This window comes from Chlamydomonas reinhardtii, chromosome 16, assembly GCF_000002595.2.
Source record: "Chlamydomonas reinhardtii strain CC-503 cw92 mt+ chromosome 16, whole genome shotgun sequence".
Taxonomy (NCBI): domain Eukaryota; kingdom Viridiplantae; phylum Chlorophyta; class Chlorophyceae; order Chlamydomonadales; family Chlamydomonadaceae; genus Chlamydomonas; species Chlamydomonas reinhardtii.
The window spans coordinates 1,548,031-1,568,039 of NC_057019.1; the positions used below are offsets into that span (position 1 = coordinate 1,548,031).

At 64.2% G+C, this 20,009-nt stretch overlaps 5 protein-coding genes across 5 annotated transcripts; 3 read left to right on the plus strand and 2 right to left on the minus strand.

The window, feature by feature from the left end:
* The first annotated feature begins 105 nt into the window (after positions 1-105).
* On the plus strand, positions 106-3,138 carry CHLRE_16g653450v5 (uncharacterized protein). The gene is made up of 7 exons (XM_043070846.1): positions 106-566; positions 686-906; positions 1,114-1,186; positions 1,305-1,418; positions 1,636-1,751; positions 1,951-2,085; positions 2,213-3,138. The coding sequence occupies exons 1-7, from the start codon at positions 389-391 to the stop codon at positions 2,570-2,572; spliced, it is 1,197 nt and encodes a 398-aa protein (XP_042915489.1). The 5' UTR covers positions 106-388; the 3' UTR covers positions 2,573-3,138.
* Position 3,139: 1 nt separating this feature from the next.
* CHLRE_16g653500v5 (uncharacterized protein) lies at positions 3,140-6,945 on the minus strand. Its single transcript, XM_043070847.1, has 3 exons — positions 5,944-6,945; positions 4,632-5,693; positions 3,140-4,376 (listed from the first exon to the last, which is right to left on the minus strand). Exons 1-3 carry the CDS (start codon positions 6,457-6,459, stop codon positions 4,074-4,076), a joined length of 1,881 nt encoding a protein of 626 aa, XP_042915490.1. The 5' UTR covers positions 6,460-6,945; the 3' UTR covers positions 3,140-4,073.
* Positions 6,946-7,085: 140 nt separating this feature from the next.
* CHLRE_16g653550v5 (uncharacterized protein) lies at positions 7,086-15,707 on the plus strand. Its single transcript, XM_043070848.1, has 17 exons — positions 7,086-7,350; positions 7,545-7,665; positions 7,910-8,055; positions 8,317-8,478; positions 8,766-8,900; positions 9,186-9,241; positions 9,457-9,702; positions 9,966-10,081; positions 10,472-10,629; positions 10,972-11,091; positions 11,380-11,636; positions 11,908-12,784; positions 13,222-13,852; positions 14,082-14,207; positions 14,447-14,694; positions 14,810-14,911; positions 15,039-15,707. Exons 1-17 carry the CDS (start codon positions 7,306-7,308, stop codon positions 15,474-15,476), a joined length of 3,984 nt encoding a protein of 1,327 aa, XP_042915491.1. The 5' UTR covers positions 7,086-7,305; the 3' UTR covers positions 15,477-15,707.
* Positions 15,708-15,709: 2 nt separating this feature from the next.
* On the minus strand, positions 15,710-17,145 carry CHLRE_16g653601v5 (uncharacterized protein). The gene has a single exon (XM_043070849.1). It carries the CDS (start codon positions 16,879-16,881, stop codon positions 16,702-16,704), a length of 180 nt encoding a protein of 59 aa, XP_042915492.1. The 5' UTR covers positions 16,882-17,145; the 3' UTR covers positions 15,710-16,701.
* A 460-nt stretch (positions 17,146-17,605) lies between these two features.
* CHLRE_16g653650v5 (uncharacterized protein) lies at positions 17,606-19,997 on the plus strand. Its single transcript, XM_043070850.1, has 6 exons — positions 17,606-17,977; positions 18,145-18,245; positions 18,413-18,477; positions 18,765-18,905; positions 19,113-19,201; positions 19,423-19,997. The coding sequence occupies exons 1-6, from the start codon at positions 17,823-17,825 to the stop codon at positions 19,484-19,486; spliced, it is 615 nt and encodes a 204-aa protein (XP_042915493.1). The 5' UTR covers positions 17,606-17,822; the 3' UTR covers positions 19,487-19,997.
* Positions 19,998-20,009: the final 12 nt, after the last annotated feature.

Sequence of the window (20,009 nt, forward strand, 5' to 3'; positions counted from 1 at the left end):
GGAGTCGCTGAGGGGGCCCACAGCGGGGCCGGGCACTCCGGTCTTCAGACCCTGCATCAACCGGTGCACTGCGAAAAGCTCAGCGGCAAGTAAGAATACATTTAAGTTTATCTACAAACGACACTGGTGCATTGGCTATTCGGCGTGACAGAAATCAGCAGGGGGTAGCGGGGTTTGCATCGAGCTGTCGCCGCAGCCGACTCGTCCTTTGCAGCTAGCGCTCCCGGTCACCCTAGCGGTGCCTGTCAACCACAGTAAATACAATCAGTTTAAACTTACTACATTCATACTTGTAAACTCCAACTCTTTTGACAGCCCGCTGTCGCTTTGAACTAGCAAGCCTTTCCTCACAAACTCTTTGCAAGCGCCGAACACAAGAGCAGGCGCCATGGGCTACGGATGGCGCCGTGTTATGGAGACTATGCGCCAGAAGGTCGGCACTGATAAGGCCTTCGTGGCCACCTCCAATGCCCGAAACGAGGCCATGTTTAAGGAGGCCACTGACTTCTGCAACCACCTGCGGCTGCTGGAGCGCGATCTTCGTAGCATGCACAAGGAGATTGATGGTGCGAGCTCGCGTGCAGTCCGGAAACGGGTCGAATGGCCGGCGGTCAAAGTAGGGCGCGACGACTTTCGCTAGAGTTCTCCGCTCTGAGCACCGGCGTCTCTTTTCCTGTGTTCGCAGCAAAATTTGCCAACCTGCGGGCGATCCTTTCGTCGCCGCTGCCTCGCACCTATGAGGAGGGCGCGAACGGAGTCGTGCCGGTGTCTGAGGAAGCCAAGTTGATTGGCCAGGGCATTGCAGTGGACAGGCTGCAAGAGTCAGCCAATGAGCTCCGGCAGCGGCTAGATGACGAGGTGATCAAGCCCCTGCGCTCGTGGCTCATGGCCTACCGCACCGTGTCGGTAAGCGGCGCCAGGGCTAGGCAGAGACACAGGAGGGAGCCGGGGAGGGGGGGGGGCGGGTCTCGGGCGAGAAGGAGCGGCACGGCAGGGAGTTTAAGGGCAGGACCATTAGGGCCGGTGTCAGACAGTGCCCTCTTGCCCTCTCACACGTTCCCGGATACATGCAAGGCTTCAAATGACTGCGTCATCAAACCTTCGGCATTGCAGGAGCGCATGGAGAAGCTGGAGGCGCTGCGCCTGGAACTGGACTCCCGCCGCCGCACCGTCGACAGCCTCGAGGGTGAGTAGCTTAGCACCGATTATGTGAGCGCTCTGCCAGAATGTTGTTTCTGTCCTCGTTTATCTTAAAGGAGCCCACGGTCCTTTGCTCACGACCTCGTTTGCTTGCTGCCCAACAGAGAAGTGCGACAAGCTGCACAAGACTGCGCCGGCGGCGAAGGACAAGGACAAGCACGAGCAGGAGATGGAGAAGATGAGCCAGCTGCTGCTGCACAAGCAGGACAAGTGCAACCGTAAGTGCCATTTGTGCCTTGGACTTGACCATGTGCGTGGCAAAACTTGTGGGGACACCTCGGACTGTTTGCAGCTCACCGCACACTCGGTCTGGGTGGTTTCCGCTTCCCACACGCTTGACCTTGCCCACCGCTGTACGTCGCTTTCCGGTGAATGCACACGCGCACGCACGCGCTCCGAAATCCTTGACACACCTACACGTGTACGCACATGCAGGCACCAAAAACGCGTTTGAGGAGCTGGAGAAGATGGTGTACAATTCGCTCAACACGCTGGTGAAGGACACGGGCGTGCTGCGTGACTACACGGGCCTGTCTCTGTCCATCCTGCAGGTGGGTGGGCGGGGCGTGACTTCAAGAGCGAAGCGGGGAGAACCAGGTTAATGGAGTAGGGCAGCGTAAGGAAAGCACGGTACGCACAGCTGGCCAGCAGCAGGCGGTTCCAGGTGTGACACGCAGCATTGTGCAGCGCCAATTTCCTACAACATACACGTGTGCCAAGCTGCTTGCAATTATTTCCCTCCACACACAGGACTGCTTCCAGCGGGGCCACTCGGCCTTCAGCACGGCCACGCCGCTGCTGGACTACAACTCCACCTCCGACAACCACATGTACAACCACGCGCCCTCCGCCTACCACCACCAGCACCTGCCCGTCATCGAGCGGGTGAGGCCCGCGGACCTGCCCTGCGCCCGTGCCCATCGCCTCCACGCGCGCCTAGGCTTTCCCGCATGTTTACCGTTCACTCTGCACCTGACCACTGCTGTGCTCCCATCTCATAACGATCCCACAGGCGGCATCGGAGCGTGCGGGCCTGGTGCGGCAGCTGACGGAGCAGCGGCCACGCGCGCCCAGCTCCAAGGGCGAAATGGACGCTCTGAACCGCAACGTGGCGCTGTACTGCGAGGACGGCGGCGCGGACGTGTTGCCGCCCTACGACGTCAGCCCGCGCCACCACCCCGCTGGCGACAAGATGCAAATGCAAATGCAGCAGGGCCCGGGCACGTACCCCGAGGTGCCGCAGATGCCCATGGGCGGCCAGCAGGCGGGCGGCAACCCCTACAGCGCCGCATACCAGCAATCACCGCACGCCACGCGCTACATGACCTCGCCAGCACCGGCGCAGTGGCAGGGCCAGCAGGCGCAGTACTGAGCTCCTGGTAGCGGAGACGTGAATCCGACTTAGTAGTGCATGATGGTGCGTTTGGAGGTGGTGGAAGGAGAGGGGGTGAGGTAGCGCGCGCGTAGGCTACCCGGGTGCATTCTCTGGGCACACTTTTTGTTGGCGTGCGTGGGAGTAAGCCTCGTGGCCGGGTGAGTCCCTGCGCCACGTCAGGCGTGCCGGCAGGCGTGTATTGATGCATTACGTGTGCGTGAAAAAAAGTCAAAGTGTGCTGTTGGGCGGGCGGAGGAGGTGATGGAGGTGTAGACTGGCGGCATCTTACTGGTGTGATGTACATAGGAATTCATCAGTGCTCCAGCTTCATCAAAGCGCGGGCAAAGTAGTCCCAGTGGGCCCCCGTTGCTAGCTGCATGGGGCTAGCGCGGGCTGACTGGCAGGAGGGGGCTGCAGGTGAGGGCTGATGACAACTGTGAGGCCAATACAGACAATACCGGTAACTTATCTGCTGTGGACCCTGCCAATTACAGGGTGCCCACAAGGCGCTCGAAGGTCACCTTGCTGGCCGGAGAATGGCCTCATTGTAAGCTTTGTGCTGATGCAAAGGGAAGCTCCCATGCACATTGTTGCAGTGCTGCATCTTAAAATCCACAAAGCGGTGTCAGCCTCTGCCTCTGCACCACGTCATAAACCAACGCCGTTCGGCTCAACCCAACAATTATTGGTGCCAGGCCAGGGGGGGGGTAGGAACGAACTTTTTTGACCCCATGCCACAAAACCTCCCGGACCCCCCGACCGACCGACCGACCGACCCCCCCTGCCGTACGACCCCCCAAAACCCCCTCAGAACCCCTTAGTTTTCTGTCAGGTTGGTGCCAATCGACTGCTCTCAGTGAGCTCTATCGCTATGTAAAATGATCCGTCTTGGGAACACACTGTGGCCGACCGACATGTGGACATGTAGACATGTCCACCCGTATGCCAACAAGTATCCTGATAGACTGGCCTTCTATGCAACGGCTTATTCCAATGTTTCTTGATAGTGCGAAATGTGCTGACACGTTCACCATGCAAAACCCGGCCGGCACCGGCTTGTCCCTGACCAGTTCCCCAGGCATTTCCCGAGATGCCGACATGCCGCTCCCCAAACTGCCCCAAACTATGCACGTTTGCTGAGCCTTGGGTATACCTATGCACGCATCGTGGAGCTGCACCCATTGCGCCGCGTGTTGCAGGACAGAAGCGCTAGGAACAAAACTTGGCACGAACCTGTGCAAAACTTCGTGGGACCCCAGACCGACCGATCGACCGACAACTTTGAGGGGTCATAACTTTGCATCCAGAAACCCATTTCCAATTTTGAAAGCGGATTCGTGACTTTCTCGTTGAGCTCTATCCATTTGAAGCATGGGGTCTGTTTCGGAAGATTCTACCCCCCCCCTGGCCAGGCCAGGAGTATTAGGTCGAGACTAAGCGACCTGAAGCCCATTGAATCATCCCGCGTCCTTGGTGATCCTGTCCACGGCATTCTGCATCAAACGGCAGCCGCCCCGAGGTACCTCGGCGAGTAGGCATACACAAACGCCGCGAAGCCCGGCAAAACCAAGTTGGCCATATCTGCCCACGCACCCGACTCGCTAGCCGCCGTCGCCATCGCGCAGTTGCGCAGAGCATTTCCGCCGGTTGACATCAGCAGGAGCAGCAGGGCCCAGTCGTTGGCCTGCGCCGCGTACATGCTTCCGATGCAGACGCGGCAGAGCAGCAGGGTGTGGCAGAAGCCCAGCGCCGCCTGCCCGTCGTCCTGCAACAGCAGCTGCCGGCCGCGCAGCGTCCACGCCTGCAGCCAGCGTGGCCCAGTGCCAGGAAGGAAAAAGGCATTGCATGTCGGTCAGTGCCCCACAGTGCCGGCCGGCCGGGTGCGGCAATGGTGCTGCTGACATGCTGACATGCCCACAGCACACAGTCACAGTAAAACGTTTGGCCGCCTCGCCCGGGAACGCGCGATGACGGCAAGCGCTGCGTCGCAGCTGTAGTGCTTGGGAGCAGCTATGCATATGATAACCTGACGCCCAACCCGCCACCACCCACGCACCATCGCGAACACGCAGCAGCTGGCCACAGCCGTCGCCGCCGTGACCACCATGTCGAGTAGCCAGGGGCCCCACGAGGTGACCAGGCCGCAGGGCAGGACGGTGAGGGCTGCCGCCGTGCCGAGTATCCCCGCCGCCCGCAGCACCTGTATTGCCAGGCGGCCCGACTCCTCCCGTGCCGCTGCGTTGGCCGCTGCCGTGCTTTCTGCCTCCGATGCAATAGCAGCTGCCGCTGCCCCCGCGCTGCTTGGCCCCGGTGCTCCGTATGCTCGTGTCGCACCTCCGTGCGGCTGCGGTTGCTGCTGCAGCAGTGGCGGCAGCGGCCCCGGCCCCGGTACCCCGTTTGTTGCTGAGACATGTGCATGGCTGCTTTCCCGCCACGCGAGTTGCCCAGCTCTCCCCGAGATTGAGGCCGCCTGGCTTGAAGCGCCTTCATCGCCATTACTGCCGGGACCATTGCTAGAGCTGGCCTGCTGCGCTGCCGCGCCTCGCCCCGCTGCCGCCGCCGCACCTGCCGGCACCGCAGCCGCAACAGTGGATCCTGAAGAGGACGCCGGCGATGCCAACGGGGGCGACGCCCCGCGCCTTGCCCCGCTTCGCCCCGCGCCAGCCCCAGCCCCAGCCCCAGGCCCGGCTGCTACAGCCTCGGCCGCCGCCGAGCGCGCACGTGCGCTGGACGGACCGTCGTCATCCTCATCAAACGAGAACGTCACGCTGCTGCCGTCCCGGCTCCGCAGGACCAGCCCACTGCTAGCGCCCACCGACACTGCCGCCGCAGCAGAGCCGTTTACGGCGCGCGCCTGCGCTCCGGGCGCCCGCCCGCTGCCTGATCCCCCGGCTGCAGCCGCTCTGCCGGCTGCTGCGGGCCCCGACGAACCACTTGTTGACGCCTGCAGGGCGGACCGCAGCCGCTGCCACGCGCCCCGTGCCGCGCCGCTGAGCACGGGGCGCACCCAGGGCAGCCGCAGCGCCAGCACCAGCGCCGGCAGCAGCAGCAGCGCCGCATGCAGCGCTTGGCCCACTGGGCTGGCGTACAGCGGCGCCTCAAGCTGCAGCAGCGACAGCTGCGGGGCGGCAGCGGCAGGAAGGGCGGGCGGGCGTTTGTATTGCGTCGTGGATGGTGTGCCCAGTGAAGTGGGTGGTCAGGCGGTGGCCTTGTAGGGCTTGGCGCCTCGTGCGGCGGCCAGACATCCCTCCTCGCACCAAAACGCCTTTACAAGCATCCTTCCCCCCCCCTGCACCCCGTCAAGCATGTTCATCAGCAGGAACAGCGGCAGCACTTCACCATCCCTGACGCCTCTCCAGCACACTCACCTGCATCGGCTGTAGCCATCTGCACAACTGCACGAACCCGCGCCCTACGTGCGCCGCCAGCCAGGCGCCGAGGTAACGCACGTACGCCTCCGACAGCTGCGCCGCCGCCGCCGCCTCCAGGCCCGGGCCCCGGCCGCCCGCCGTCAGGCCAAAGGCCGCATACAGCAGCGCCAGGACCGTGTTTGGATCCAGATCGCTGCTGCCAAGGTCGCCGTATAAACCGCCCAACACTTCGAGGCCACCCAATGTGTCCGTGTCCAATACGTCGTCTGACAGCAGGTCTGACAGCTCGCTACCGGCGTTGCCGCTGAGGCTGCCACCGGCCGCTTCATCCGGCCCCACGCCGCCCAGGTCCGAGGGCGGCGGCGGCGGCCCGTTGCTGGCGGCCGCGGCGCCGGCGCTGCTGCCGCCGCCGCCGCCGCCGCTAATGATGGACCGCGCGATGAACTTGGCCCCTAGCAGCGAGCCCTCAGCCAGCCCGCCTACGGCGCCGCAGATCAAGCGCACGAGCGACATCGCCAGTGGGAGGAGCAGCAGGAGCGAGGCTAGCTTTGCTCTGAGGTCGGCACGGCGGCGCCTGGCAGCCGCGCCGCCGGCGCTCAGCGCAGCGGCGGGGCTGGAGGCATGGGCGCCCACCCGCACACACCGCAGCCGCGGAGCATGGGTGGCGCTAGAGCATGCTGATCCGCTTGTTGCAGCTGTGGCTAGTATGGGCGTGGAGAGATATGTTTCCGAGCGGCGGCCAGCGCCCGCAGCGCAGGCTGCAGGAGCGTGCAGTGCGTGGGGAGAAGGATGGAGCGCACGCGGGCGACCTTCCCAAACTGCCCCGAGCCGTCGCCGGCATGATGACTGCGCATCTTCTATGGCATGGTTTGAACGTTCGTGACTGCTAGCTCTTGTACAGTTGCAGCCCGTTCGTGCCTGCAGTAGGGTCATCTACAGATGAGTTGTCGAGCTTCGTAAGGTCCGCATCGGCCTAATTGCATGAGCTGCGTTTTGGGTCAGTATAGTTGCTTTGTATGTATTTCGGGGACTGATGGGCTCGCGACGCTATTACCCCACACGGCGGCCTCATTCGGCTACTCTCTTCCCCTCGCACAGTTCGTCTCCCCTCCTTGTCTAACCTTGACCCTATGTAGGATGTAACTAGGGTAATTCCTCATGAATACAATTAGTGGAGGCCGGGGGCAAGTTCCTGCTGCCTCGGCAAAGCCTATTTGCCACTGTCGGCTACCTTCTTGCAAGCTTAAATGTGCCACACAATCATCTTTATCAAATAGCGGGCAATTGGCGGCTCCACGGAGCTATGGCGCCTCCGCGCGAACGCCACGCCATTCGTCAACAGCTGCGGAAGCCTCGAAAATGATTGCGGAAGTTTTAAATGAGGAGTACAAGCCCAAGAATCCAGTAAGCGGGCCCTTGTTTGGCGCGTGTGTCAGAGAGATGGTGGTAAAACTGCGCAGGGAGACAAAGGCTACGCTGGCCTGCACTACATGAGGCTGATATGGGCATTTCGGAACTCGACACTGACTTGGCACGTGCAAAACTTCCACCAAGCCTTGGCGCGATGCCACTTCCATCCTGCGGTGGCCCGTGCGCAGGCGTCGCTTCTCCAGGTGCTGGACCGGGAGGGATGGGGCGTGCACACAGAGATCGCTCGCCGCTTCTTCACAAAGTTCGCGAGCCTCACGCTCGAGGGCTCGTGGGACGACGACCTGACAGGTGCGGCGGGAGGGTGGCGCCTCGACTGAGGCTGCCGCGCCCGCCCGGTGCTGCACTCGCGTTGCAGTGCTGCTGCCACAGCTCCCACCATAACTACCCCCTACAACCTCACACTATCAAACATCCCTTTCCGCACCTCAACACGCCCCCCATGCGTCTTCGTGTCTCTGGTCTCTTCATTGTGAATGTGATCAACACACCCTACCTCACCACCTCACCACTCCTACCGCCACCGGTGCTGCAGGCGAGGGCCGAGTGGAGTCTCGGCGCCTGGCGCTGTTGGCCGTGTTCCAGGAGTGGCTGGTGGCTCGCAGCAGTCTGGTGGGGAGGCTGCTGGACGGAGTGGAGCGGCTGAGGCCGGGGTACCTGCCCGCGGACCTGGTGCAGCGGGTGAGGGCGGGGCAAGGGCTGGGGTGAGCCCGGTGTGTGTGTGTGTGTGTGGCTTGGAGGTGTGGGAGAGGGCTGGGAGGAGCGGGAGGAAGGCGGTGTGGAGGTGGCAGGCTGCGACGGGGTGCCAGACTCCCTCATTAAGCACCTGTGCACCATGCAAGCCCTACACGTCGGCGCCCTCTGCGCCTCCTCCCGTGGCCTCCTCCCCAAGCCTGTGCCTAAGCCTCCTCCACCACACACGCACACACGCCCTATGCACAGGTCCGCGCGGCTCGGTCCTCCGGCGCCTACCTCACGCCGGACAGCGAGGCGCTGGACGGCCCGGCGCTGCTGCAGCTGGCGGTGCTGGTGCTGCCGCCGGAGCAGGTGGAGCGCATCACACGCACCGCACTGGAGGACACGCGGGCCGAGGTGCTGGCGCTGGTGAGGCGCAGGGAGGGGCGGACGGGCGGAGGGGCGGGGCGGTGGAGAGAGGTGGAGAGGGTTGGGGCGGAGAGAGGGGCGAAGAAACGGGGGTAGCCGTGTGGCGTGGCGTGCGGCGTGGCGATGAGGCATGGCCGCGTGGTTGGCAGCAGGGCGGAGCAGGGAGCGCGGGGAAGGCAGTCCTTGCGGTTGTGGGCTTTGTGGCAGTGGGCCTCCCTTGCCGCCAAGCCAGTTACAGATGCTCATCGCACTTGCTCTCCCCGTCTCCCCCCGCCACACGCGCACAGCCCTCCTACCGCGGCCGTGCGGACCTGGTTCCGGCTCTGGACCGCGGTCTGGCCCTGTTGGCTGCGGGTTGCGGCCGCACCGCGGAGACGGCGCGGTTCCGGGCGGCCCACGTGCGCGAGGTGCTGACACTGCAGGTGGGTGGGGAGGGGGAGGGGGAGGGGGAGGGGGAGGGTAGTTCATTCGAGAACCCACAGCAAGCCAACCGAGTGAACCCAAGGGGGAGGAGGGCGGGTGGGGGCGGGTGAGGCAGCTGTCCTTGCAAGACGGAGTGAGGCAGTCATGATCGGGGTGTGGAGTGCCGGGTGGGGTGCCAGGTTATGGTTCACAAGCACGGGCTGCGCGGCATGTGAGCATGTGGGCGTTTCGGCCGCTGCACTGGCGCTGTAATGCTGGCGGACCTGCTGCGACTGTTTCTGCAGGCTGAGCTGCGCCGACGGCAGCAGAAGAAGCAGGAGGGGCAGCAGGAGGGGAACAGGTGAGGCACGGCACGGCTGGGGGTTGGGCCGGTTGGAGCAGCACAGCAGCCTGCTGCTAGTGTTGTGCCGGTGCACGTCCGCCCACCAGCCCTGTCATACTTGCGCTAGGCACATCACCGCACATCCAATTCAATCCAGTCCAACCCAATCTATTTCGATCCAACCCACTTACACGTTGATGATTGCCTGACTGTGCTCTTCCCCATTCCCCCAGCCTCATGGCCATGTGGGTGCGCCAGCCCACCGCCGCCAAGCCCTCTGGCCCCGACACCACCGCCCGCTCCGCCACCGACCGCCTCTACGCGGGGCAGCTGGCGCCCGAGGCACACCGCTGGATGGCGCCCGCGGACCGGGCGGCGGCGGCGGCGGCGGCGCCGGGCACCACGGGGCCGCGCGGGCTGCCGGCGGGGCGCTGCGGCCGGGCCAGCTTCCGGCCGGCTCCTGGCGTCACGCTGTGCGGGTGAGGGCTGGCGAGTGCGGGGTGCGCAGCTGTAAGATGGCGTGTGCGAGGGTGTGGGACTAGTTGGGAGGTTTGTGAGAGCGCGGGCGGAGTGCCTGTGACCCCGCTTCATCACGGCGCTTTTTTGGCTTGCGTTCCTGACTTCGCGAATGACTTTCGTGCCGCCCTCCTCTCCATCCGCCTTTCTCCTCTGCCTGCATCTCCACCACCGCCTCCTTCTCCCACTTGACCCCGTTTCGCCTCCGCCGCCTCCCTCCTCGCAGCGAGCCCGGCTCCCCCGGCTGCGGCTCCTTCGGCGGCTGCGACCGGCTGGCCTTCAACGCCCTGGACGCCGCCATGCTGGACCTGTTGGCCCGCGCCAAGACACAGGTGCCCGCAGGTAGGGGACTGCGTGCGCGGGCGGGTGGGTGGGAGGGGCTAACCTACCGGACCGGATACCACTGTAGCAGTACCTAACCCACACCCATACGGAGGACTCACGGTCGTGACGGGAAGAGGGTTGCTGATGTCCAGTGGGTGCGATGATAGGGACTTCACTAGACTAACGAGAGGCATAGGTAAGAGTCCAGCCCTGTCTCGAACAGGGATTGTATATTGTACTCTTATACAACTGACGGGAACACACTGGACGTGGTGGTGGCTTATCGGCGCCACCGGCCGTGCCTTTCATCGTGTCTGGACGGTTGATGGGACCTACCGTGTCCGTCATGCTTGGCCATGTTAATCCTCTCCCTCTCTCACATTCGCCCTCCCTCTTGATCCCCCTCAGCCGCCATGGCCACCTTTGCCCGCCTGCACCGCACCGCGCTGCTGGACGCGCTGTCGGACTGGCAGTGGCGGCAGCTGGTGGTGACGGGCGAGGCGGCCCACTTCTTCCAGGACCGCTGCGCACACGCCGCAGCCTTCCGGCCGGCGGGGCCGCTGCTGGTGCGTGTGCATGTGCGTGTGCATGCCTGCCTTAAGAAAGTTACGAAAGCCCGTCCACATGTGCATGTGTGTGCGAGCGTGTGCGTGCGTGTGTGCGTGTGCGTTTGTGTGTCGCGAAGGGAAAGAACGAGTGCGTGCGTGTGCGTGTGTACGTGTGCAGCACGGGGCGGGGCGGGAGGATGAGAAGGATAGAGGCCCGAGGGACCACAAGGTCGAGGCATGGATCAGGAAACGTAAGGCGCATGAGGGCTCGTGCATGCGCCTGGCAAATGCCGCCGACATACCGTGCGGTCCTTCCCATCCCGAATTCCCCATCCATGTACACCGTACTGACGACCGCAGGTGGGGCGTCACACACGGGTGGAGGTGGCGCCGGGTCCGGAGCTGGAGTCGCTGCGGGCTCTGGCGCGGCGGCGGGGGGCAGAGGTGCTTGATATCGTCAGCCCCCTGGCGCGGAAGCAGGTGCGCGCGCGTGTGTGTGGATGTGTGTGTGAGGAGGGGCTGTTCCTTTCGGCAGCGGGGGGCGGTCTGCGTGCAGTTGTGGGCCTTCCTCTTTCGAAGGGACCTGCTGCAGCGGCAGCACCTCCTTACTCCACGCCACGCGGTCAGTTGAGCCTCCCCACACACACCCCAAACACCAGCATGTACCGTAACTCCATCCACTGCAAGGGCGGCTGCCTCCTACATGCTAGCACTTGCCATTCGCCCCTCTCGAATCTTCACCATCCCTCGAACTGCGACCGCCGCCAGGTGGTGTCGGCGGGCGAGTGGGATTACTGGCGTGAGGCCTACCGGCTGTGGGACCGCTTCACCTCCATGCCGCCCGCGGCCCGCGGGTCGCGATTGGCGCTGGTGCTCACGAGCGAGCAGCTGCCGCGCGTGCTGGCGGACGCGGCGGCGGCTGCGGGCGCCAACGGCGGCACGGCGGCGGCGGCGGCCGCGGCGGCGGCGTCTGCGGCGGCGGCGGCGGAGGACCTGGACATCTCGTCTCTGACGTCCATGAGCAGGTGGGGAGCGAGCGGGAGGAACCAAAGGATGCAACCCATCACAACTTGCATGAACGAGTGTTAGGAAACACGAGGATGGGGAAACGCAAAACGTACGAAGTGCAGGAATGTGTGTGTGTGTGTGCGTGCGTGTGTGTGTGTGTGTGTGTGTGTGCGTATGAGTGTGAGTGTGAGTATGATGGACACAGTTGACCGAGTGCCGACCCGCCTCCCACCCCCGCCGCCGTTGCCTCCTGGCGCCATGGCCTCTCCCGCTTCTCGCAACCTGCAGTTTGGACCTGGACGATGCGCCCCTGCCCGCGGGCATCCTCACACCCGACCCCACCCCCGGCACCAGCACCGGCGCCGGCAGTAGCGCCAGCGGTGCCCCCGCCTTCAACCCTGGCAGTAGCAGCACCGGCAGCCCTACCACCAGCACCGGCAGCAACGCCAGCTCTAGCACCAGCGGCGCCAGCAACAGCACCAGTAGCGGCAGTGGTGCCGCGCCGCTCGAGACGGCGGCGCTGGTGGCGGTACCGCCAGCGGAGCTCCGAGCCTTCATGTCCGCACTCCTCACACTGCTCCCCGCTCACGTGGGAGAGGCGGCGGCAGCCGCCTTCGGCGGCGCCGGCAGCGGCAGTAGCATGGCCGGTGGCGGCGTCGCCAGCAGCAGTAGCAGCTCGGGTGCAGGCGGCTTTGCGACGAGGTCGATGGTGGGCGAGTGGCTGCCAGCCCGGGCCACTTGCCTGCAGATCCGCTACTGCCCGCCCACCGCTGATGACGACGACGACGATGATGATGACGGTGACTACCGCGCCGAAACAGGCAAGCGCGCGCCCGCGCCGCTGCCGCCGCTCGCGCCGCTTCTGCCCGCCAGCGGCGGCGGCGCCGCCGCCGCCGCCGCCGCGTCGCCGCCGCCTCTTCATGAGGAGCACGAGTACAGCTGCTACGAGCTGAGGTGGGCTGAGGGTGCGCTGACGCTCAACAGCGGCGCGCCGGGCACGACACTGTCGAGTGCGGCGTCGCCGGCTCTGGCGGCCACGGTGCGGAGTGCGCTGCTGCCGAGCGGCAAGGGGCAGCCGCTGGGCGGGCGCTGGTGCCACCCGGTGCGGCTGACGGCGGCGCAGCTGGTGTCGCTTGTCAACATCTGCACCGACGTGGCGCAGCAGGTGCGTGCGTGTGTGTGGGGGGGGAGGGGGCGGGTTTACACGCATTAAGTTTACGAAGTGAAGTCGTAGCCAGGTTCAAAGGTGGGGGGGGGGGGGTTGTGATAGCACAAGAGGAAGGACAAGAGGAAGCACAAGATGTTTTGGGGGGGGAGCATTGTGATAGCTCAAGAGGAGCACAAGACGCCGTGTGTGCGTGCGTGTGTGCGTGTGCGTGTGCGAGTGTGGTATGGCCGTATGTGTGTAGTGGGCTGGGCCGAGAGCCCGCGCAAGCTCTCGAGGAGTTGGTCCCCGGCCCCGGTCGGGCTGCTGGCTGCACACGCCACACTGCGCACCCTGCCCATCCTCCACTTACCCCATCCCCAACCCCCAACCGCACCACTACCACCACAACCACCGCCACCACAACCACAACCATAACCACCACCGGCACCTCCCAGGTTCCTGACCTGTACGGGCTGCAGCAGCCGCGCCTCATCGTGCCCACCCTCACGCCGCTGGAGCGGCTGCGCGTGGCCGCCCAGGGCGCCGCCCAGTCCGCCTGGCGGCTGGTGGGCCTGCTGGCGTTACTGGCGGTGCCGCTGGCGGCGGCCATCAAGGCCGGCGGCGGCGACCTCAACGCCATGATGGCCGCCGCCGCCACCGCGCCGCCGCCGCCGGCGACGTCGCGCGACGGCTCCGCCGCCGCCAGCACCAACCACCTGGGCCTGCCCCACGTGGCCCGCTCCACGCCGTCGGCGTTTGCAGATGGCGGCGGCGGCGCGCCGCCGGCGGCGCTGGCGGCGGCAAGGCGGCCGCCTTCGGCGGCCGCCAAGGCGACGGTGGCGGCGCTGGCGGGCGCGACGTCGGCGGAGCTTGTGACGCTGTGCCGGCGTGTGGAGGGCCGGCTGGAGGGGCGGATGTGGCTGGAGGTGACGAACACGGCCGCAGCCACCGGCGCTGCCGCCGCCACCACCGCGGCTCTGACGGAGGCGGAGGGCGGGCCGGCGGCGGCGCCGCAGCCCGAGTTCCAAGTGGTACTGGACCGCGTCAGTGGCGCCGTGCTGGGATGCAAGCCCGTCAACGCCGCGGGTGAGCCAGCGACCGGCGTGTGTCACTGTATGCCAGCGTATTAGGGAGGTAGAGGGAAGTTGAAAGCGGTTTTGGAGCGGCGGGCGACTGGCGCACATGAGTATGGGCCTGCCGCGGCGGCAGCACCCACGTGCGCCCCTGTGTCGTGTCGTGTATCAGTTGTGTAAGCCCCTGTCGGTTGTAACCCCCGCGTTGCTCACCCTCCACACGCCTGCCACGCCTGCTGCAGGCATGGCGGTGTATCCTGAGTTCCCGCTGGCTGCGGAGCTGCGGGGGCGGCGGGCGGCGGCGGCGCTGGACAAACACCTGAGCGGCTTGAGCCGCGAGCGCATAGAGCGCGGCAAGGCCACACCGGGTGTGTGGGTGTGCGGTGTGGATGTTGGGGGCGGTGGGTAGTGGTGTCGCCGGGTGGTCACGCAAGCGGCGTGTCCACATGGAGACAGTTGTCGTTGGCGGCGTCCTTGCCCGGCTGGCTTTCGGACCGGGGCCCCGCTCCGCTCCGTCGTTGTGACCACGCACACACGCACCGCCACACACCGCCACACACCCAACACACCGCAACGCACCGCCACACACATACACACACACGCACAGGCAGCTTCAGGTCGCAGTACCGGCCAGTTGACTACGCCGAGCCCTCCGCCTTCAAGCAGCAGCAGCAGCCGCAGCAGTCGCAGCCGCAGCCGCAGCAGGCGACTGAGGCGTCCTCTCCCCCGGCTGCTGGCTCAGAAAGCTCCGCAACGGCAGCCGCCGGGGCTGGGGGCGTGGTGGTGCTGAAGGCGGAGCTGCGTCCGGCAACAGAGCCCGGGCGGAGAGTGGTGCAGGGCAAGGGCAAGCGCCAGGTGCGGTACGCGGGTGTGGGGCCGCACTACCCATGCCTTGCCACCCTCCTTTGCCTCTCTCCTCATTGTCCTTCTCGTCTCTGCTCTGAAACCCTCCCTCGTTGTCGCCCCGCAGCGCGAGTTCGCTGCGGCCGAGGTGGTGGTGCGGCCCTGGTACGACAGCGACTCACTGCTGCGCTGGATGGACGCGGGAGTGCAGCTGCCCAGCCTGGGGCAGGTGTGTGGATGTGCGTGTGTGCGTGTTGCAGGTGTGGCTCTTGAACTTGGCACTGCGAAAACACGTTCGGAAGGGTTGCCTTCGTCGCGCATTACCGTTGCATCCCGACGGCTTTTGATGGCTGCAGGAGATTGCCTCGGGCCTGCTTGCGGCGGAGGAGACGCAGCGCCAAGCCTTCCTGGACGAGTACAACACGCAGATGGCGCCACTGGCGGCGGCGGCGGCGGCAGCGGCGCGCGCAGCCGGTGTAGTTGTCACCATTGACAACAGCGCCAGTGCTAATGCCAGCGGTGCCGGCGGCGGCGGTGCAACACCTGTACATCCGGAGGCAGCTGGCTCGGTTGCTGGCACGGGCGGTGGCGTGGGGGCCACGGGCTCCGCGACTGCGGCGGCATCGGCGGCTGGCGCCGGCGAGGGGCGTGTGCTACAGCCGCAGGAGCTGTCAGAGCAGCAGTTGCAGGAGGCGTTGAAGCAGTTGTTTTCGGTGCTGGGAATGCCCGCGGGTTCCGTGAGCATCGCCTCGGGTGCGGCCAGCGGCACGGGCACGAGCGCGCCCAAACCTTAGAGATCCAGATCCCAACGGATTCTGCATGAGCTGGTTGTGCTGTTGCGAGGACTGGGCCTGTTTGAGTGATACAAGAGTGCTGAGAATGTGAGCGCAGCGTATAGAAGAGGCGGGGTGACGCGGACGGGGGAACGCAGGATGGCCACACGGGGGGGGTATAAGAGCATAGGAGGCGTGCACTCTTTGAGGAAACCTGGACGGAGTCTTATGTTCAGCGCTACTTGCGGCGACTGGGGGTGATGGGCGGCAAATGCCAGGCAACATGTACGATTCCTGTTACCCAGTCCCGCGTCGTATCGTCGCAGGGGCCGACAGTGTCACTGCACGATGGCTTCTATCGCTTTCAATCCTTGCCGCCACTTGAAACTGATTCAACACAAATTCTTTGCCGGTTTCAACAACCCATTGCAGCATCCTGCTGTGCGGAATTAGCCCCAGCCTCGGCTTCGCCCTGCCTCGCCCTGCTGTCAGCCTCGGACTCCAACAACGGTTTGACACAGTTATCACCACAGCGACGCTCTTGATCCTTGCCAACTTAGGACACTCGTTGCTTTGCCCCTCTCAGTCACTCCGACCTCATCGGTGGCGCCCCTCACACGGCCACAGGGCCACAAACCCCCATCGGTGGCCAGCGCAGACACGTTGCGTATGGCCCCAAAACGCCATCCCATATCTGCAAATGGCTCCTTTCTGGTCCCAACTCAGCATCCTCGTAACAGTCAAGCATCAACGCACAGGCCGGGGCCCGTCAGTCGTGCGGGCGCTGACGCAGCTGGCTAGATACGTCCAATCAAGTCACGCAACCGCCGCCCATTCCCCCTCTACCGTACCACCTCTTATGAGTCCTATCTACCGTATGCCCTTTCTTACATTCGGATTTACCCGAATGTTGCAACCCGCTGAAGAGACAGTCAGAGTTCTTCCACAGTTCTTCTGTGGCGCCACCTTCACAATCACAGAAAGCACCGGCCATTCCATCCGCAGACAGTCCACAGCTTCACACAGCTGTGCGCGCCTACGCATGCGGAGCCACTATTGCGCGACCAGCACTTATACCTCGCAAGGCGCAGTGTTCAGACCGTCGCAAGCCTCACATGCGTACACATGATGCTATGACTTGCGGTGGCACACGGGTGGTGTGCTGGGTGCGAGCGCGTGCTGCCGTGCCCAAACCCCTCCGTGCGCGTAAGTCCCCCAGTCTCTGCCTCGCATCCGTTATCAACGGTTACTTCAGCTTCTGCTCCTCGAACAGCACGTGCTTGTTGACCTTGGGGTCAAACTTCATCAGCTTGAGCTTCCACGGCGTGTTGCGGGGGTTCTTCTCGGTCACATAGAAGAACCCCGTCTTCGCCGTGGAAACGAGTTTGACTAACAAGCGCACTCCCTTCTTGCCTCCATTGCTCATTGTGCCAGGGCCTCAGCGCCAACGCCGCGGCGATATGGGCTCCGCGCGGCTGCCGGTGATGCCCGAGATGGCACCGTCGTAGCAGACTGCTCCAACCGCTGTGTATAATCGATCTAACGTTATTTCTCGCGAAGGTCGATGTTCGTGTGCTTGCAGACTTCCTGTAGGCTTTACACCAATGCTCACCGGGGCAAGAAAAGCCTGTTTGCAAAGGATTGGTCTGCTAAATAAGCAAAGGGTATTGTGTATTGTGTAAATAGCAATAAAGCAGTGGAACTGCGTCTATGCGCCCGGCTGAGGCATGCCCACCCAACCCGCCCGCATCGGGACCAGGGAGAAAGCGTTAAGTCGCGCCGACGGGCCCCTTGGCACTGCCGGGGAGAGAGGTTCGAGGGGAGTCCGAAGATCGGGGGCTCTGCGCGGGGCAGGCAGCTTGGGCTGCATGGACAAAGCACACACCGGCACGCCCGCTCGCTCCGGCGCTTTGTTCCTGAGCACTCCTCAGCGACTCTGAGTGACGCCGTGACGGCCTCGTGTCGCCTGTCCTGTCTGCCTGGAGTGAAGGCAACGGGAGGCAGCCAATAAGGAAAGTCAGGGGGCGGCGGTCAGCATCTTTGGGGGGATAGGCCTGTGGGAAGGTGCCTACGTGATGCGCCATGTGGGGAAGCGCTGGGGCCAGGTTTGTGGAGGCATGGCCGTGGCAGCCATTGCTCGAGCTCAGAAGCACATCCATCTTACATGATAATCGCCTTGGGCATATAGACTAGCGTTTGCTGCTTACAACATTGCCAAACTCGCGCGCAGGGCCCGGCTCTTGTGCAATCGGTTTCATTACCTACTTGGTCGCAAATCTGCGCAGCGCAGTCTAAAATCTGCTCAGTAAAAGCGCCGATCGGCCATTGGTGCGACAAAGCATCGAGAAGCACGCGGCTGGGCCCTAAATGGCTTCGTGGCCGGCGCCTGCGGATGCCCGGGGAGGCCTAGCCCCGCTGCCCTGGGCCGGCCGGGACCGGATACTGCCGCGGCCCAGCCTCGCCCCCGTCCCTCCGAACCAGCGCTGGGGGCGGAGTCGGAAGCAGTCCGTCCGCAAGGCCAAGTGAGTGACCTCAGGCACCTTGTTGCCATACCACAGCGTCGTCGCGTCCACACCTCCCCTTGTGAGCACGGCCGTGCCGAAACCGTTGCCATGGAATTTGCCCGGCCTTGGTAGGCTGCCGCCTACCGCACACAATATCTAACTCCTGCCGTGCTTTGCACGCGCAGGTACGCGGCCGCTATGGCGGGGGGTTTCCTAGCTCTGGGGCTTGCTAAACGTATCATCAACTCGCTTCCCGTCGTGAACCTCGTGACTCGCCCCGTACTGGGTGAGTGATGGCATCGATAGCGCTGTGGAGGCTTCGTAGAGTTCCCCATAGCGCGGCTGTACTTGTAAGGGGTGCACACCAGCTAGGATGAGGTCGTGTGGGTGAGGCACGGCTCGTGCCACCGACACGGTTGTCATCACGGTGCCGTGCCCACCCCCCGCCTGCAGACCTGTTCCCCACCATCCTGTTCGGGCCGGCCCTGGGTGCTGCGGCACTGTACGGTTATGAGAAGGTGCGTGGCGCACGGTTGTTATGGGCATGGGCGGTGTGCTGGCGCGAGCAGCGGCTGCAAGAACCCCACACCCGCACCTTTAAGAAAACACACGCGCACGCACAAATATACACACACATACACACATACATACACACACACGGTACTGCCGCTGACCCATGGTTGCTGTCGTTGCAAGACCCACACCAGTACGGTACCAGCACACCGACATACCGCCTCCCACTACCGTAAACGCACACATGCCTGTCGATCACGGTGTGTGCACCTGCGGACCGCCGACGTAGCAGGGCGACCCGCTGGCGGCCCGGGAGGTGGTGCAGGAGAAGGCGCTGGCGCTGCGGCGAGAGTTTGACACGGTGGCACGTGACGTGTCGGCGGAGCTCGCGGTGCAAAAGAAGGCGCTGAGCCGGCAACTGGAGCGGCACCAGGTGGGCGGCGGCTGGGCAGGGTTGGGGCCTTGGAGGATAGTCAGAGCCAGAATGGGCCTAGAACCAGACGGCCAGAACCGATAGGCTGTGCGGGCCGGAAGTGCGCTGGACGTGCATCATACGGGCTGAGCCGAAGCATGCAAGACCGTCACTATGTTGCATGTCGTCAAAGTCACTAGCGTATACCTTCTGGGCCCTGGCGTGCAGGATGTGATCGACAGCACGGCGCGGGTGGCGATGCGCAGTGTGCAGGAGATGGAGCAGACCGTGGTGCCTGCGCTGGAGCGGGGGTACAGGTGGGTGGGTGGGTGGGTGGGTGGGTGCAGGGGCCGTACAGGGTCTTGAGGAGGCGAACAGTTATGCATAAGAAGCTGCGCAATGCGACGATGTGCAATGCCTGTTGCTGATGTATCCTTGTCGCTGATTGGCTCGCTGCGCGTGCGTTTCCAACTTTCCATCAGCCGCGCCCTGAATGCACTGCTCTTTGCTGTGACGGCTGCTGTGTGTGCGCGCGCAGGAACATCGAGACGCACGCGCAGCGGACGCTGAATGACATCCGGGACAGCCGCGACGGCAAATAGTGCGTGGGCACTCGGCACGTCACGGCTGCGAGTTAGGGTGTGGGGCCGTGTGTGCGCTGTGTCTGCGAGTGTTGGTTATGACTGATCAGGTTGTGCAAGAGTGGTCGAGTGGAGTTGTGTTGGTAATTGTTGGAAGCTCGCGAAGGCGGCGGAGGCTGCAGGGCTGCAGGGAATGTGAGTGCGGGATAGTGGCTAAGAGACACTTGAAGAGGTGAAGAGTACACTTGTTTGGGGGTTAGCACCGTGGGTTAGCACCGCGCGGGTTGGAATGCTGGCCTTGATACAGAGCCGCGGTCCTCGCCCGTATTTTATTGGATACGATAACTGCGTGTCTGCGTCGAATGTCTGTATGTGCTTACGTACCTTTCATCCTTTGCTGCCCTGAACACACGGCTACCATATACGGTAAATCTGTCATGAGGCGATTGACGGTGGCCCGTACCTTAGCCACGGCCGATATGGCGTCTGCCCCAGTCTGCCCCATGTGGCCCCGGCCCCAACTACCGTGTACCGTCCCTTTTGC

Bases quoted from the DNA above. Each gene is read 5' to 3' on its own strand.
- CHLRE_16g653550v5 (XM_043070848.1), top strand. From the start codon at position 7,306: ATGATTGCGGAAGTTTTAAATGAGGAGTACAAGCCCAAGAATCCA. The intron at 10,630-10,971 runs GTGCGTGTGCAT...TGACGACCGCAG, and splicing joins GGCCGGCGGGGCCGCTGCTG to GTGGGGCGTCACACACGGGT. The intron at 11,637-11,907 runs GTGGGGAGCGAG...CGCAACCTGCAG, and splicing joins TCTCTGACGTCCATGAGCAG to TTTGGACCTGGACGATGCGC.
- CHLRE_16g653500v5 (XM_043070847.1), bottom strand. From the start codon at position 6,459: ATGTCGCTCGTGCGCTTGATCTGCGGCGCCGTAGGCGGGCTGGCTGAG. The intron at 5,694-5,943 runs GTGAGTGTGCTG...GCCGCCCCGCAG, and splicing joins GATGGCTACAGCCGATGCAG to CTGTCGCTGCTGCAGCTTGA. The intron at 4,377-4,631 runs GTGCGTGGGTGG...CGCTGGCTGCAG, and splicing joins GCTGCTGCGTGTTCGCGATG to GCGTGGACGCTGCGCGGCCG.
- CHLRE_16g653450v5 (XM_043070846.1), top strand. From the start codon at position 389: ATGGGCTACGGATGGCGCCGTGTTATGGAGACTATGCGCCAGAAGGTC. The intron at 907-1,113 runs GTAAGCGGCGCC...TCGGCATTGCAG, and splicing joins TGGCCTACCGCACCGTGTCG to GAGCGCATGGAGAAGCTGGA. The intron at 1,419-1,635 runs GTAAGTGCCATT...ACGCACATGCAG, and splicing joins CAAGCAGGACAAGTGCAACC to GCACCAAAAACGCGTTTGAG.
- CHLRE_16g653650v5 (XM_043070850.1), top strand. From the start codon at position 17,823: ATGGCTTCGTGGCCGGCGCCTGCGGATGCCCGGGGAGGCCTAGCCCCG. The intron at 18,478-18,764 runs GTGCGTGGCGCA...CCGACGTAGCAG, and splicing joins CACTGTACGGTTATGAGAAG to GGCGACCCGCTGGCGGCCCG. The intron at 19,202-19,422 runs GTGGGTGGGTGG...GTGCGCGCGCAG, and splicing joins GCGCTGGAGCGGGGGTACAG to GAACATCGAGACGCACGCGC.
- CHLRE_16g653601v5 (XM_043070849.1), bottom strand. From the start codon at position 16,881: ATGAGCAATGGAGGCAAGAAGGGAGTGCGCTTGTTAGTCAAACTCGTT.